At 39.0% G+C, this 16160-nt stretch overlaps 3 protein-coding genes across 3 annotated transcripts in view; 2 read left to right on the top strand and 1 right to left on the bottom strand.

Annotated features, from left to right (window-relative positions):
* LOC128365112 (extracellular serine/threonine protein kinase FAM20C-like) overlaps positions 1-1179 on the top strand; it is a 34694-nt gene extending 33515 nt beyond the window's left edge. The window contains exons 8-10 of the mRNA XM_053325751.1: positions 272-353; positions 467-526; positions 918-1179. Of these exons, the coding sequence (XP_053181726.1) occupies positions 272-353; positions 467-526; positions 918-1179 (404 nt within the window). The remainder of the gene's footprint in view (positions 1-271; positions 354-466; positions 527-917) is intronic.
* Positions 1180-3307: 2128 nt separating this feature from the next.
* baiap2l2b (BAR/IMD domain containing adaptor protein 2 like 2b) lies at positions 3308-13070 on the top strand. The gene is made up of 14 exons (XM_053335393.1): positions 3308-3361; positions 3613-3688; positions 4719-4805; positions 5976-6037; positions 6676-6747; positions 7489-7578; positions 7884-8015; positions 8815-8919; positions 9595-9697; positions 10053-10260; positions 10987-11052; positions 11703-12045; positions 12201-12244; positions 12939-13070. Exons 1-14 carry the CDS (start codon positions 3308-3310, stop codon positions 13012-13014), a joined length of 1518 nt encoding a protein of 505 aa, XP_053191368.1. The 3' UTR covers positions 13015-13070.
* A 1270-nt stretch (positions 13071-14340) lies between these two features.
* pvalb7 (parvalbumin 7) lies at positions 14341-15857 on the bottom strand. The gene is made up of 4 exons (XM_053335490.1): positions 15797-15857; positions 15358-15487; positions 15133-15242; positions 14341-14366 (listed from the first exon to the last, which is right to left on the bottom strand). The coding sequence occupies exons 1-4, from the start codon at positions 15855-15857 to the stop codon at positions 14341-14343; spliced, it is 327 nt and encodes a 108-aa protein (XP_053191465.1).
* Between the last annotated feature and the right edge of the window lie 303 nt (positions 15858-16160).

The following is a 16160-nucleotide window of genomic DNA, read 5'->3' as shown; positions in this document are numbered from 1 at the left end:
ATACAAACACACATCCACTAAAAAACATCAGAGGACCTTTTTATAATGCATTTGATTAGCTGTAGTTGTCCCCGAGGTGGAGGAGTTCAGTGGATCAGTGTTTCATCAAATCAGTTTTTATACATGAAGATATTTTATGTAAGGTAAACCAATACATTACAGTACAGTTTATTTCTTTAATGTGTATGGCTTTAATTTGGTGTTATCGTTTACAAAAATCAAGTCTCATAGTTGTTGACTAGTAACTCTGTATTTCTTCCTCTTCTTTTAGGTAACATGGACAGACACCACTATGAAACTTTTGAAAAGTTTGGCAACAATACTTTCCTGCTTCACCTTGACAACGGGAGGGCGTGAGTATTTCTGGTGTGTCAAGTGTGTGTCAGTGTGTTCAGTTATTGTATATAGTTTTACTTTTGGTTAATATGGCTGCGATTTTGACTGAGTCTGTGTCTTTCTACTGCAGATTCGGGCGCCACTCCAAAGATGAGCCATCTATCTTAACTCCATTAAAACAGTGTTGCAGGTAGAAACACAATGGGATTTTAATGTAGTTATTTCTTACTAGAACTGTTCCTGTCCCCTGTTCTTGGCACTCAAGTCATTTACTTCCTCTTCTCTTGTTGCATTAAGTTAAATGAAATGAAATTTAGCAGTTCAGTTGAGACAAATCCAATTTATACAGCTTCTACCTCAAATGGGTTTGTCCATACAATGTCATCATGAAGTAATGACACTGGATAATATCATTCCAAAATACAAATATTTGCTATAATCAAGAGATGCTGTTTCTACAAATTTAGTATCATAAACATTTTATTCCCATTTTCTTCTTTTCATTGTCCTCTTCACATCTCCCTACCTAATGACCCCATCATGCCCCTCTCTCTCTTCCACACATCTCTTATTTTTTCAAGAATCCGTCGATCCACATTGCTACGCTTGCATCTGCTGTCGCTGCCTCAGTATTGTCTCAGCGATGTCATGAGGGCCTCGCTATCCCATGATCCTCTGCACAGTGTGGCCCCTCTGCTCTCGGAGCCCCACCTTGCTGCTCTCGATCGGCGTTTGAAAACTGTGCTCGAGACTGTAAGTCATTGTCAACAGCAAAAGAGTAAGGATGAGGTCATCTACGACGACACAGCTTACTTGAAAGACATGGTCAGTCCTACTCAGTAGATAAGTAACATCTCCAGCATGTTATATGTTTGTACAGTATCAGTCAAAAGATTTAACCCACCTTCCCATTCCCTTGTCCAAACCTTTAACTAGTACAGTATATAATTACATGTCAAAACAGCACATGGAAATGATGTCAGTTATATTAAGTGCTATAGTTAATGTCACAAGGGCTTGAATGGTGTCTATAAAACAGGATGTTGAGACTGGACAAAACATGACAAAGAACTGAATGAAAATGTTAACAGCTTGAAAATCCTCTCTTTTTTTTTTTGAACTGTCACAACATTGCGGATTCAACAACATAGATACTGTACATGCTTGTCACTGCAATATAATGGTGTTCTAGGAAAAAGGGATAGCATCCAAAAGTGCTTTACAAATCCATGTTCCCAACTTCTCGTGTCCTTGATTAGGCCAATTTGAGGGCTGTTTATCAGATATTTAATATACCACTGTCCTGGAAGTATTGAATAGTTGATGTCTCAATAGAAAAAAAGAAAGATATTGTATTTTTTTCAATTTAACTGAAATTTGATGCATTTAAATGTGATGAAAACAAAATTGGTCTGTTACAGGTTAAAATGCATGTGTCTTTGTGTTGTGATGTGATGATGAGGTTGACTGGTTGAGGTGGTGGAGTGGTGTAATACACTTGTGTACACTGTATTTTACTTCAGTTTTGTCAATTTATTTTGCATTCTGAAATCATTGACCTCAATGTAAACATTACTTTCAGTGTCAAAGGTGAATTACAGATAATGTCACATATACATTTTCAGTAAAATTCACATTTCTGTCCATTTCATGATTTGAGTCTTCTCCCTAGGACATTAGTACAATGTATAGTATGTGGCTGAGTATTGTTCTGACGTTTTCCTTGTTTCTTTCCACCTCAATTATATTTTGGTCCTTTTGAATAAAAAAAATGTAATTGATATTGAAATAATCTCAACAAACTGAAATGGTAGGAAGACTAAGTATTACTATTCTCCTCTATTTAATTTGTGTTGAATCAGTCATTAGAGTTTGTTGACTCACACTAAACTAAGACAAGAGAATTAAACTCGTCAAGCTATAAATTACACATTTACAGATACATATTCTGTAGATTTATATAATAATAAATTCATAAGCCTCAGATTCTGGCACAAGTAGCAGAATTATAATGAATATTAATAAAATATTTCAGCTTCTTGACAGATAATGAAAACATAGATCCACACTGTGGTCTGTGTATAGAGAAAAAAAATCAATAGCACCGTCTAAATTTTGAATTGCAGCATCTGATTCTTTAATGTACATGTGAATTGTTTAAAGACCTTTCTTCTATAGCTTCTCCTCATCGTGACTGAAAACTTGAGTTAGAGATTGCAACTTTTTATCTGTATTCAGTATCGTAGCGAAAGTGACCTTCATATTATTTTCATGTGTTTGTGACGTGAAAGGTTTACAATACATCTCTCATAGATATTTGATATGTGAGTCTTATGAAGCAAATGTTCTTGTATGCGTGATAGACTTTTAGATATTTCCTCACAGCATTTACAGGTTTCATCTGCTTCATGAACATATAATCTATGTCTGTCTAACTGCATATGAAGACTTTATGTTTAACTTTTTACGGTAGTAGTTTTCTTCACCAAAACTGAGGTACTCCCGTAGGTGTGAGTCTACGTCACAGGTAGTTGGGTAGCTGGCTGTCCTCATTCTCCTTTTCTTTCATGGCTCCAATCAATAATTTACCTGGCCTGGTCATATCGATGGCACCTGCTCCCTTTTTTCTTCCCCTCGTTTGCTCGCCCGCTCTTTCCCTGAAAACTGCTGCTGCACCGCTGACGAGAAGAGACTTAAAGAACTCGTTAACAAGTGACAGAAAAGTGGAGAAAGAAAAGTGAGGAAATCTCTATCATTCTATCAGACAGGTGTTACCGGCCTCAGGACCAGCAGCAGTGAAGGTGACTTTCACTGCCTGAGAAGACAGGACTAGAAACACCTGAGGAAACTTCTTCAAAAGTTTGAATGGGAATACAGACTCTGTACAGAAACTTGTCCTGTCTCTGTCCCTGACATTTTTTTAAGGCTTTTTCTCTGTTTGAAGTTCATATTTCTTCCCAAATTTGACACAATGTCAGGAGCCGGTAGTGACCAGCTGCACAGATCAACTTTAACTGTCTATTCAGTGAGTAGCAACTTTCTATTGGGTCTCCTTGTTCACTACTTTTGGTCTCTACTCATTGTGTGGGCAGATGGGCTGTAATACAGTACTTTAAATGGGAGAAGGAATTTTGATTTATATAGGTCCATTAGGACTAATAGTCACTAATTTGGAATGACTTTGGTGAGTAATAACCATATTTTTAATTCCAGAGACTGTCGTGATAGCTGAAAAGATTAATGTGTGTGTGTGTGTGTGTGTGTGTGTTACTGTAGAACCTGATGGAGCACTTCAACCCAGGTCTTGAGAAGCTTGTTGCTTTAGGAAACAGCTATGTCAAAGCTTTCCAAGGTGAGTGACTTTGTGACTGACTGACTGTGTAAATAGGCAGCTGAGTGATTGGATGAGTGTGTGCGTGTGTGTGCTTGTACGTGTGTGTGTGTGTGTGTATGTATGAGACTGACACAGACATTTGCTAATAGTTATTTTGGTCTATATCTTCAATGCCACTTTGAATTTTTTATTGTAAATTTGCACACATCAGTTTGAATGAATATCAAAATTGCAATCAATATTTCTTTTTTTTTTTTTGAAGAAGAAAAAGGCATGTTATACTAATTTTCTGTTTGGTCACTCCTTTTAAATAATAAAAATAACATCTAATTTGTAAAGCCCACTAGTAAAGTTCAAATCTACCACCACAAAATCCAAAAAACAAACTGACAAAATTTAAAACATGCTATTTTTTTAATCTTACTTGTTTGTGAACAAGCTCAACCTAAAGCTAGAAACCAATGAGCATTAGATTTTTGGAGTCATATAGTAAAGTGATGAGCTTAGTAGTGAGCTAAAATAAAGTTTGTACTTATGTAAACATAAAATATGTAAAAGAGAGAGTTTATATTCTAGCATTGACAGCAATATGGAGCATAAAATAAACCTCCAGATAGTTTTTCCCTTAAAAACATGTCAAAGTTTAGAGCAGAACCTTTTGTGTATATCCTGTTGTTTGTGCGTATCCTGACCTCATCAATCCTTCCTTCTCCAGTCTTTATCGTGTGTGTTACGTTGGTAATTGGGTGAGCAGCATGTATCATTAATGCACCCCTCTGCCTGATAAAACAAGAACAGGCCGTCAGTCACGGGGCGACTAGGCAGCGTGGTAAAACTACACCTCACTGGCATGGGGCTATTCCTAGACACAAATCACATATCACATGTCAGCACAGTGACGCTTGTGTTTATAATGAATAAACAGAGTAATTGATGGACAGAATTAGGAGTTCTGCTGGCTGTGATGTTAGTCCAGAGCTCACGGGTTTATAATGTTGAGTATTTGAAAAGTTTTTGGTTCATTGTTATGTTGGTGTGTGTTCTGCAGCCTTAGCTGTTTGCAGTGAAGCCTACTTCAGCGCTGTGGCTAAGATGGGTGACCAGGCCCTTCACACACTATCATCTCGCTCTCTTGGTAAGTGTGTGTGTGTGTGTGTGTGTGTGTGTGTGTGTGTGTGTGTTTGTATGTATGATTGATTACTTAGTCCTTCCATTACAGGTTTCAACCTTAATTTATTACATTGATTACAGGAAAAGAGTCCTCTAGTGATGGCCAAGTTAACGTCAAGGCTAATTATACTGAATCAACCAAGATTATAAAATACCACACACACACATTCAGTAACCTTAAAATGATGTTGACCTCTTCTGCTCTTTCTAATTTTTCTTGTTCATTTGTGTGTGTGTGTGTGTGTGTGTGTGTGTGTGTGTGTGTGTGTGTGTGTGTGTGTGTTCATGTATGTGTGTGTTCATGTGTGTGTGCTTGCAGTCCTGAGTGGTGCATGCATGAGTGCATATTTTCCACCAGCTTCACTTTCACTGTGACCCCAGGGACGTGCTAGAGCATTGTTAGCAGTAAACAGCAGCATGCTAACGCGTCCCCATTGAGAGAGAGAGTGTGTGTGTGTGTGTGTGTGTGGGGGGGGGGGGGGGGGGGGGGGGGGGGGGCTTCATACATCAATGCTAGCATAGCGTAACACACGTGGTTCTGCTAGGTTGGCTAACTGAGAAGGTCAGGGAGCCACAGCATGACCGGGAGCCCTATTGAGTGACACTCCCTTAAATTATAGATGGGGACAGTCTTTCAGCTGCACTCAATTCATTAGTTCGACCACAATTCATGACAATAGACAAGATCAGAGGCACCAATGATATAAAAGGCTTGGCTAACTTTCCATCGCCTTCACAGCGCAGTTAGTGAGGTCAAAAGAATACCTTGATGACTTGAGTAGTGTTGAACCTTTCTAAAGTATGGGGCCTATCTCAATTAAAATGTCATGTAGCAAAGTGAGTGTAGCATAACCTTTACTGTAAAATGTATATGGTAAGATTAGGAAAATGTCATTGGATATTCTATGAAACACTTCACATATTCTTTTTTCAGAAAGCCAAATGATTGTCCCTCCAAAAAAAAGTACTCTTGTATAGAATATATAACAAGCAATATAACATTATCATATACAGCATTTAAAATGAAGCAACAGAAACAATGTCAGTGACCTTTTTGTTATGTTGAATTGTTGCAGCAGTTTTTTAATGCGTATGTCAACTCTCTCTTTCACCCAACTTATTCTATTTTAAACAGGCGACGTCCTGATCCAGATATCGGAAACACAGAGGAGGCTCACTGCAGAGATGGAGGGAGTGGTGAGTACATGTCTTCACTCAAACCCATACTGTTAAATAATTAAAATGCAGAGTTCCTGTAGTAAATGTAAAGGTTTTGAAAAAGGTCGGCCTTAAAACATTTACAGTGATTTAAAATAGCAGATATCGTTGTGTTCAGAGTAGCATTGTCATTGGAAAAACAAAAAGAAATGTAATGTAAAGGAATATTCTTGTTAGCATTTCACCCAGAGATGATATCAATCCTCTTATCTAACTGGTTAAATACAGAAAAAAAACATTATATTTTCCAATACGTTGGAGTCCTTATTAATGGAAAAAAGTTGTAAGGATAATTTGTACAATCACTTTTGACCTGTTACAACTTGGAGGACCAAAGCTAAGCCATAAGGAAAGCCGTTGGGATAAAAGTTCATCACATGTGTTGGACTGCTGGTTTGCCATTCATACTGCAACTTGAACCCTCTCAATGATGTGAATTAGCAAAGCATGGTCTCTGATTACAAAGTTGGCCTGAGGATGGAGCAGATTTGCATATAGATTCAGTCAAACAGAACAATCAACCCAGTAATGAGAACTAGTGTTTGAACGAGGGCACAGTTTTCATAATGACTTGGCTACATAACAGGGACATTGTTTTTTTTTTCATCCCACTACAGTTCCGATGGTTCCAGATTGAAGTGCTGCAAGCCATGGACAAGAACGTCAAACTGGATGAAGAGTACATTGAAGTGGGTTGACAAAGGGGAAGAAAGCACATGTTTCTGTATTCACTGTTCTGAGGAACAGACTGAGTTATGGAGAATTTTGAGTAACTTAGATCAGGAGTTTGGTTAATATGAACAATTAGGGAGAGTATGCATGAATATAGTACTTCAATTATTTGTGTATACTTGATTATCTTCATGCAGAAAAAAAAGCACTCACTTGTCAGCTCTTCACACTGGGAAGATTTGAAAAACTAAAATCAGGTGGCTCGCATCATGTTGTCTGTGGACGGAGATAAACATAGCCTGAAAAGGATGCGCTTACACTGTGAGGCACCACACTGTGAGAGGACAGTAGAACCAGCTGAGAACCAAACTATTTATTTTTGTTGCTGTTTTGTGTCGCTTGATGATTTTCTACTATACTCTACTATGTAACAGGTGTGTGGACTCCTATAAACACTGACACATTCATTTAGTTTCACACCCCTCAAGTTAAATGATTATAATCTGTGTGAATGTATCTTCCATCGTGTCTAAGTGAATTGTCTGAATATGTTCTTATGTACAGAACAGTAATAATACCAATATGTGACTGACAGCAGCACCAGCTCTTTTTCTCTAAATGAAATAAGTCTTCAGTGAGGGGAGCCAGTTAACAATGAGTCCATTGGTTTGTCGGAAACTGCCTGCAAAAAGAGATGCTTCTGTAAAATTGAGGAAAAACTGTTAATTACCTCACCAGAGCTGTTTTTTGTGCTGCAGGGTAGTCGCAGAGTTTATGAGCTGGAGGTGAGGAACCAGGCGGAGGCCTTGGAGAAACAGCTCAGACGAGGAGCCTACAGAGACTCTCTGGTTATTATGCATACATACATACACACGCACATACATACATATAACACCTTTCTGGTTCATATACTCATATAATACAATGTGCATTCCATATACATAATGTACATCCACGCACATACACACACACAAACACACATGCACACAAGACTGATATGTAAATTCTATGTACATATTTGCATGTATGTATGTATATCAACATAACCCTCACACACAGTCCAGTAGCAATAACTGTGTACTACTGAATATGGTAATGTCTGTGCTTATGTCTGCATATGTGTGAAAGGACCTTTGTGTTTTTGTGTTTTTAGGAGAACAGTGACTATATGCTGTATCTGAGGCAGAGCCAGCAGGAGATCCTGAGGGAAGAGGAGAGGAGGTATCGCTTTCTGGCAGAGAAACACTGTGGACTCACTCAGTCACTCCTCTTCCTAATAAATAAGGTATACACACACACACACACACACACACACACTCACACACTCACACACACAGACATCAGCATCACATAACAACAGCTTGACAAAACAGAAAAGCCTGCCTCAACCTGCAATCTGTCTCACAAAGTGAAAGGAAGGAGTGGTTTAGTGAGCTGACTGTGGGCTTAACCTTTTTTTTTTAGTCTTATAAAGCTGGGAAAATGGTTTGGACGCTAGTTGCAACGAGCTAAGTTCAGGCTATCTAATTAAAATGAATTGAACATTTCAAACATTTCAGAAATGATCACAAAATGCACTAAAAGGTCCCATCATTTGATTGATATGCATCTTGTAGTATACATTAGAAAAAGGTAAAATTATTTGATTGATTATTAGCTGTTATTTCTTTTGATGTAGTGTATATTATGAATTCCACAACATATGAGTGTGAGTTGTAATACAGTCTAGACTCTAGACTGACTGAGCTTGACTAAACAAACTTAATGCCAGTGGCTGCTTTGTAATGGCGCCATGATCACCGACCATACAGTCCATCACAAGCTGAAGCACCCAAAGCAATCATCATTATCACATCAGTGAAGTGTTTCCTTTGATCCAACACTGCAGGGTCACTGCATGGTCCAGTATTTTTATTCCACTCATGTGATAACATGTTAATTGCTTGATTATCTGATGAAACTATTGAGACATAATCCAGGTCTCAGTTTCGAGATGTCTCATTTACTGAAGCGTTTCTGTTCATTTTGTTGCTGCCCAATCAGATTGAGATTTAATGAGGTGCTCACCTTTCATCTGTTTTTAGACTGGCACTTCTCTCCAGCAAAAGGCAGATGGATGGAAGGAGAAAGTAAATGAGACCAGAGGGTCCAGACCTCGAACTCCTACCCCCGTGGACCAAGAGGCACAGGTGCCAACACTTTGCTGGTTTAGTAAATGATCTTAATCCAAAGTGAACATTATGGTTGATGATTTTAAATCAGTATTCAATACACTACTAGACCACCTGTAAAGAATCTGGGCTGTTTTAGATTGTTGCACCAGTGTCTACATGAAGTCACAGTCATAAGGTTTTTAAAAACTGCACTGCTGTGTTACATTCACAGTACTAGAAAATCTCAAATGGGGCCAGCCTCTAAATTATTATCGACTGAAGAGGGAACGATTGTTTATTTCAGAAAAAGATATTGTTACATTTTAATTATTGTTATTTATGATTCCCTTGTTTTATCAGTACTAAATATTTTGCCATTGCTTCTGTGTGCTGTTAATGAAACACTTCTTCCATGTGTTTCACACAAGAGCCTCCAGTGGTATCGGGGGATTCATCCCCTGTGAAGCATGTGCAAGAAGCGTTGAATTGATCCCAATTAATTTGTTGGTTAGAAAGTTGTCATAGTGTTTCTGTTAAAAAAAACTTTTTTGTACACTTAGCATGAGTGTGGATATGTCTGTTTGATACTGGATGTGCAGTTTTTCAAGCAATAACTTGATGTGGGCTTTACGCTGAAAGACAATAATTTTGAGTGTACACAGAAGTTGTATGAAGTTGTATTTATGGTATCAGTATGTTGCGTCTTCCCAGCTGCGAGGTTCAGTGAGCTCCCTGCTGCAGACGGTAGCCAGAGATGAGGACATGTCCTGGGCCAGGCGGGAGCAACAGGCGCTTGGCGGAGTGCCCTCTAGAGGTGGAGTGTAGACTGTATAAATCCTGTGATTGCTGTATATTCATCTGTTAATATCCATAAGCTTTGACCACAGTCAGCAGTATACGTAAGCTGTACATTCCTCTGCAGCATTAAATTCAGTCACTAAATCCTGTGAATTAACATCACAGAGTTTTTGAATAAACGCTCATGTAAATCAGTTATTTTATTTTTGCCTGTGGCTATGCATTGCTTTATGACTACCTAAAATATTCTCAAAATGAAAGTCATATGCAAAAAAGTTTTTCCCAGACTGTTTGTTATTAGTCTCTCTCATCCCAATCCTATTCATCTTCTCCTCTCTTCGTTTCCCCTCCGCTTGTTTCCTCCCCTGCAGCGCCGTCTCCGCTCCCCAACCGCTCCCGCTCCAGCTCAGTGGGGGAATCTCTGGGTCTGGGAGGAGGGAGAACCATGAGAGCCTTGGTGTCTCACCCTTCCTCATCCAACCCCAAACTTCTACCTTTCAACAGGGGAGAGATTGTCACCGTACTGGTGCAGGAGCCGCGTAACGGCTGGCTGTATGGACGTACTGACAGCAGCCTGCGGTGGGTAGCTGAAATAGAGGACGTGTGTGTTTGAATGCAGGTGCAAGAGCCATTATTATTTATTAATTTAGATGAAGCCATTTATGATTATTAATTCCCAGTAACAAGAAACAAATGCAACTGATAAATGTCCAGCGCAACCTTCGCTTCAGTGTTTTCACGACAACTTATTATTTGAGATGCACAATACACAATATAATATATATAATACACAATACATGTCATTTATTTATTTGTCCTGAGAACAGAATGTCTCACAATGCTGAGGACGATGGCCTTGGTTAACAGAGAATAAGTGTCAGCACCTTTCAATGTATCAGCTGAATCAGTCATATTGATCAGCAACCCAACAAAGCAACACAGGTGTAGAGGTTTCATTTTGTGTGTTGGAGCTGTAAAAATTACAAAATAACCTTTGACCACTTCAAGCTATGAGATAAAATATTAAATGTGGTCTTTCTCAGGTTTCTATTATGAGGAGAACAAAACAGTTGCAGCACATAATATTTAACAAGCAGAGGAAATGTGATAGGATTCAATCGATTGTACGACAGTAGACAATCATTCTGCCACAGTTCATGCAGTCCAAGTTTCTAGAATATATTATATAATTACAATACAATATATTGACAGTATGTATTGTGTAATGTTTTCTAATACAACATGGATTTATGGATTATGTTATGTTTGCTGTTGTCTCATCTTTATCTCTCCTACTTCCTCCAGTCAGGGCTGGTTCCCTGCTGCTTATGTGGCTTCTATGGAGGATTTCTCCAACACTTTGACAACAAGGTAAACTTAATCTTAAGAAGGACCAGATAATTTTAAATGAGCAAAAGTCTTTAAAGTGTCTTTCTGTCCAGACATTTGCCTGATGCACAGATTTATAACAGCAGCACCATAAAGCTATCAGATATCAATCAATGAGGTTTTCTTCCTCTTTTATCTTTCCCCTAAGTCAGGGGTGTCAAACATGCGGCCCGTGGGCCAGAACTGGCCCGCCGAGGTGTCCAAACCGGCCCACTTTCCTTTCTGTCTTTTTTTCCGTCCTTCCTTCCTCCCACCATTTCTTCCTTCCTTCCATCTGTCCTTCCTTCTGTCCTTCCTTCCTCCCTTTCTTTCTTCTTTCCTTCTTTCCTTCCTTCGTTCCTTCCTTCCTGTCTTATTTTCCTTCCTTCCTTTTTTTTCTTCCTCTCACCCTCCCACCCTTCCTTCCTTCCTTCCTCCCTGTCTTTCTTTTTTCCTTCCTTCCTTCCTTCCTTCCGTCTGTCCTTCCTTCCTTCCTTCCTTCCTTCCTTCCATATTTTTAATGATCTGGCCCACATTAGATCAAATTGGACTGTATGTGGCCCTTGAATGAAAATGAGTTTGACACCTCTGCTCCAGGCTCCTGACTTATTATGAAACACTGACATTTCTCTATGTACCCCTTCTCTCCTCAGTGGTGGTTCTTTAAGAAGCCATAGTATGAGCAATCTGCTGGACCCCACCGACACCTACAACGACCAGTCGGAGAGCAAGAGCTATGGAGATGTCCCACCTCCGGCCACGCCCAACCGTAGAGCCTCCGTAGACGTCCGTGCAGTCTCTCCGCTCCCAGAGAAGAAGGCAGAGGTGGGAATAGAGACAAAGACCAGTCAAACCAAGAGCTACAATGAAGTCCCACCTCCACCTCCTCCACCGCCTCCCCTTCCTACGAGTCAGACTCTCAGAAGGGGCTCTGTAGATTTTCGACCGATTTCTCCTCTACCTGACAGGAAGGGCGATCCAGGTTCTGATGCACAGGTACTAGAGGTGGAGATCGTGTGATACATCAGCCATGCAGAATGACCAAATATCAAGTTTTTAGAAGTTTATTGTCTGTGCAGTAATCTGACTTCTACTATTGGGTTTTGTGCACATTGGCAATCCTGTCTTTCTCTCTCTCTTTTTTTTTTTAGACATTATCACCCCATGGGACACCTGAAAACCCTCTCTTTCCCAGGTAATTTTCAGCATGTCTGTATTTGAGTATATCTTTTCACAGATCATTTATTTGCTTCAGGATCTGATGAGGTTTTTTAGTGGTTTTGGCTCTGATATGATAGATATGGTGCATTGTGTTTTTCCTGTCCTTGACTGTATCTGGGAAAACGCTTTTCCTGAACAACTCCATCTATCCAGTCATACAAATATCAGATTTAGGAATAATGGAAGAGGTGCTAGTAATTTCCTGGGTTTCAGTGAAAACATTACATTAAGTACTTAAATAGTGTTGTGGTGTTTCTGACACTTTAGCGTTCAACTTAAAGAATACTGTTCTGGAAAAACAAAATATGTCTTACACTTTGGGGTAGTTTCTAGTATGGGAATTATCCAGTAGTAATATCGACTTGTTGAGGTTTTTTTGGGCATTTTCCCCAAAACTTTTCACATTTACATTCATACAGCTTCAATCCAGATCAAAATGTCTTCAATATCAGCCCTCAAAAACAGACTTAGATTTAAACATAACTCTAATTTGAGTTTTAGATAACATTATGAGCTCTGAGTTTCAGCAACCAAAGTCAAACTCTACCATCCTTCGACCAGTGCCTGGTGTTAGTTTCACAACTTGGTGTCTGTGTGTATTGGCAGAAAGCATTTGAGCACGTGAGGTACAGTATTGTGTAACATTTTCCGTCATCCTCTCGTTTCAGAGGCACAAACCCGTTCGCTACTGTAAAGCTTCGCCCCACGACGACCAATGACAGATCTGCTCCTCGGATCCACTGATCCATCAACACTCACGCAGGCCTGGGTTTGTAACCGAGGCTGTCAGATCAGGTTGTGGAGGCAGGATATACATTTTTTTGTTTCAGGAGAATGTAATGTCATCTTTGAAATGAGACGGCTTTGAGCCAGGAAGGAGGGAGGAGGACTGGTGAGTTATTTGTACAGTATTAGATACAGTACATTCTCCAGATGAGGCATTTCTTGTACAAAAAGCAGAAATATTTAGTCTAATAAATGATAAAATATCAAAACCATAAACTTTTAAAATAGTTTTATCAATTCTTTGTACAGTATTTTAGTTTTTATGTTGGTAAGACTGTTTTTCTCTTATGTTATATATTGTGATCATTTGATTGTTGAATATGTTTAATTTTTTATTCAAGCTTTCATGTCTCATAGGTTAAATTCATAAGCAAATGTGACCTACATAACATTTCTTTGTTCATGTGACACATGTCTGATTTGACAGATATGAACATAACATTTTGATCCTTACAAATTAGATTTTTAAATGCTATAAATATCAATTCTTCTTCCTTCATGTTCACACTGCAGTCACAGCCTCTCAACTACTTATTGTAAATTTGTAATTATTTCCTCTGTTCTGTATCTGACAAGCTTGTGTTTGTGTTAAATGTGTTAATTGTGTCCACTGTGAGTAACAATAAGTAAAGAAACCATAAATTATTCAAGTTTTTTTATTATCATTTCTTACTCAGATCTTTTCTCACTTGACAGCTGTCCATTTATATCATTGTATTTACTACATCATCTGATCAGAGGCAGGGAGAGAGGAGGAGGGGAAAGAGGAGGTGAGGTTGAGGTGAGGAGCGTGAGGAAGAGGAGTGAAAGGAAGGTGCACTGATATGTGAACATCCAGAAAATCAAAAAAAATCTGACAAAATCCACAACCTGAAATACACGGGGAGGAATGAAATCTTTATTACATCTACACCATCTACACCACTACCTATTTGAGACCACAAGCTATCTCCATAAAATCATTAAGAATGATTCTTAAACCCATACAGCAACTGTGATCATATATGTATATACTGTGTGTATATATATATATATATATATATATATATATATAAAAAAAATGGGAAATTAAAAATGAATCTGGTGCCTGTCATGTCTGCGTGTTCCTCCTCATGGTTACTCCCTGTCTGCCTGTTTCTGGAAGTTCTTTTTGTAGAAAGCAGGTCTGGTCTGACTCCATGCGTGGGGTCTCGAGGGAGGTGAGAGGAGTTTTAAAGGTGGCCGTTACAAAATATGAATGCAGGGAGGAAGAGGAGGAGGAGGAAGAGGATGTACATCTGTCTTCTATTCGTGCACCAAGCCCTCAAATTCTGAAAAAGAGGAAAAAAAGGTAGAGAAAGGTATGAACAATTATTATTCATTTGTCCCATTATTTCTGATAACTTACATCAATTTACTGAGTTTACTTTGAGTCAATCCCACACACACTGTCCTGTTCCTACAAAACACACCACATATGTCTCTATCTGTAGCTAAAAGTTGTCCCCAATAAATGCAGTTTATTCTTGTTTGAGGAACTTTTGCCAAAAAAATGTTTGAGCTCAGCTGTTTTAGGAAATTAGCTGAAAAAGAAAAAAGATGAAAAACGCTGTAATTGTGACCAAATGGGCTTGGGCTGATTGCCACAGACAAGTAAGAGAAGATGAAAAGTAGAGAGAAATGAACACATGCTAATATAGCACTAATTATATTTTTGTGCTTGTTTCCAGTAAAAGTTCTCAGTACATCTGTGTTTCATCAAAAAGTGATCAGAATTTCCAGTCAATGTCATTTCCATAAAAAAGTTAAATTGTTGCCTTTACTGGTTTCTATTCCCCATTTGAACATTGTGTTGCCAGGTGTGCTTTATGGCAAAAAGTAGCATCATCCTCTCTGCAACAAAAAGCAACAGGCTGATAAAAATGATTGTATAAAAATCCTACACATGTAGAGCTAATGCAACCTTAACCCACATGCTAACCTGTACACTCCTCCTCCTCTTCTCCTCCTCCACTTTCCCACCCTCTATCTTCTCTTCCTCAGTCTTCCTCATCTTATTTTAACAACGTTCTATGCAATGTTCCTCTCTTTTCTCACCGTCAATGCCGATCTTTCCGTCTCCATCTTTGTCTGCAGCTTTGAGGAATGCTGTTGTCTCTGCGTCGGTCAGATCTCTGCCTTCCTTGGAGAAGCCCTTCAGTACGAACCTGTGAAAAGTGCAGTGTGTTGTAGAAAAAGAAAAGAAACAATAGTGTTATATGAAAGTCTATTGGACTGGCTTAGCCTCTTTTTTGTTTTTTTGCATCTGTGTGAGTCCCTCACTTGAGCTCGCCCTCCTCTATGAATCCACTACCATCCACGTCCAGAACCTGGAAGACCTTCTTGACGTTTTCGGCTGACATGGCCTTCATTCCCACCATTTCAAAGAACTTTTTAGGGTCGAATGTCTCTGCTGCAGAGAGAGAAAGAGAAAAAATGCAGACTGAACCATCACACAGCTCCAACTTCTTCCAATCTGAACATTTATTAATTAGAAACATTTTGAAAGTGCAAACTTTCTAATCAAAGAAGCCATAATGAATTCTATTTTAGTAAGTTGTTCATGAGCTGTAAATTAGTAGTTCAAGTACAAATCAGGACAGAGGGGTGTATGTGTAGTAAAAACTCAAAATGTGTGTAAATCCACTGTGTCTCTAACTTCTGCATCTTTGCAGGTCAGTTTCAGCCGAGAAAATCACATCAAACTGCAACGGTTACAAACCTGCAAAGGCATCAAGAGCTTTCTTGATCTCCTCCGCTTTCAACAGATCTGTCATCGACATTTTGTCAGCTGGAGAAAGAGAGAGAGGGAGAGAGAGAGAGAAGGGAACAGGGAGAACATAAAAGGTACAAAGTGAGATGCGACTGAACAATATTTCAAAGAGTTTAGTGCAGACAAAAACACACACATGAGAAGAGTGGAGGGTCTGGTACAAAAACTGAAAACCAAAGTTACGTTTTTGTTGTTGACCAAAATCAAATAGCTGTTGGACAACTAACACCAGAGATTGTTCATAAGTAGATGAAGGGAAAACAATTTAGCCTGTCGGTTGGAGATGAAACAAAGGAAATAGATCTCTCTGACC

This window comes from Scomber japonicus, chromosome 2 (assembly GCF_027409825.1).
Source record: "Scomber japonicus isolate fScoJap1 chromosome 2, fScoJap1.pri, whole genome shotgun sequence".
Classification (NCBI taxonomy): Eukaryota; Metazoa; Chordata; class Actinopteri; order Scombriformes; family Scombridae; genus Scomber; species Scomber japonicus.
The sequence above is the reverse complement of the archived record's forward strand: the minus strand, read 5'-3'. Positions and strand labels throughout refer to the sequence as shown.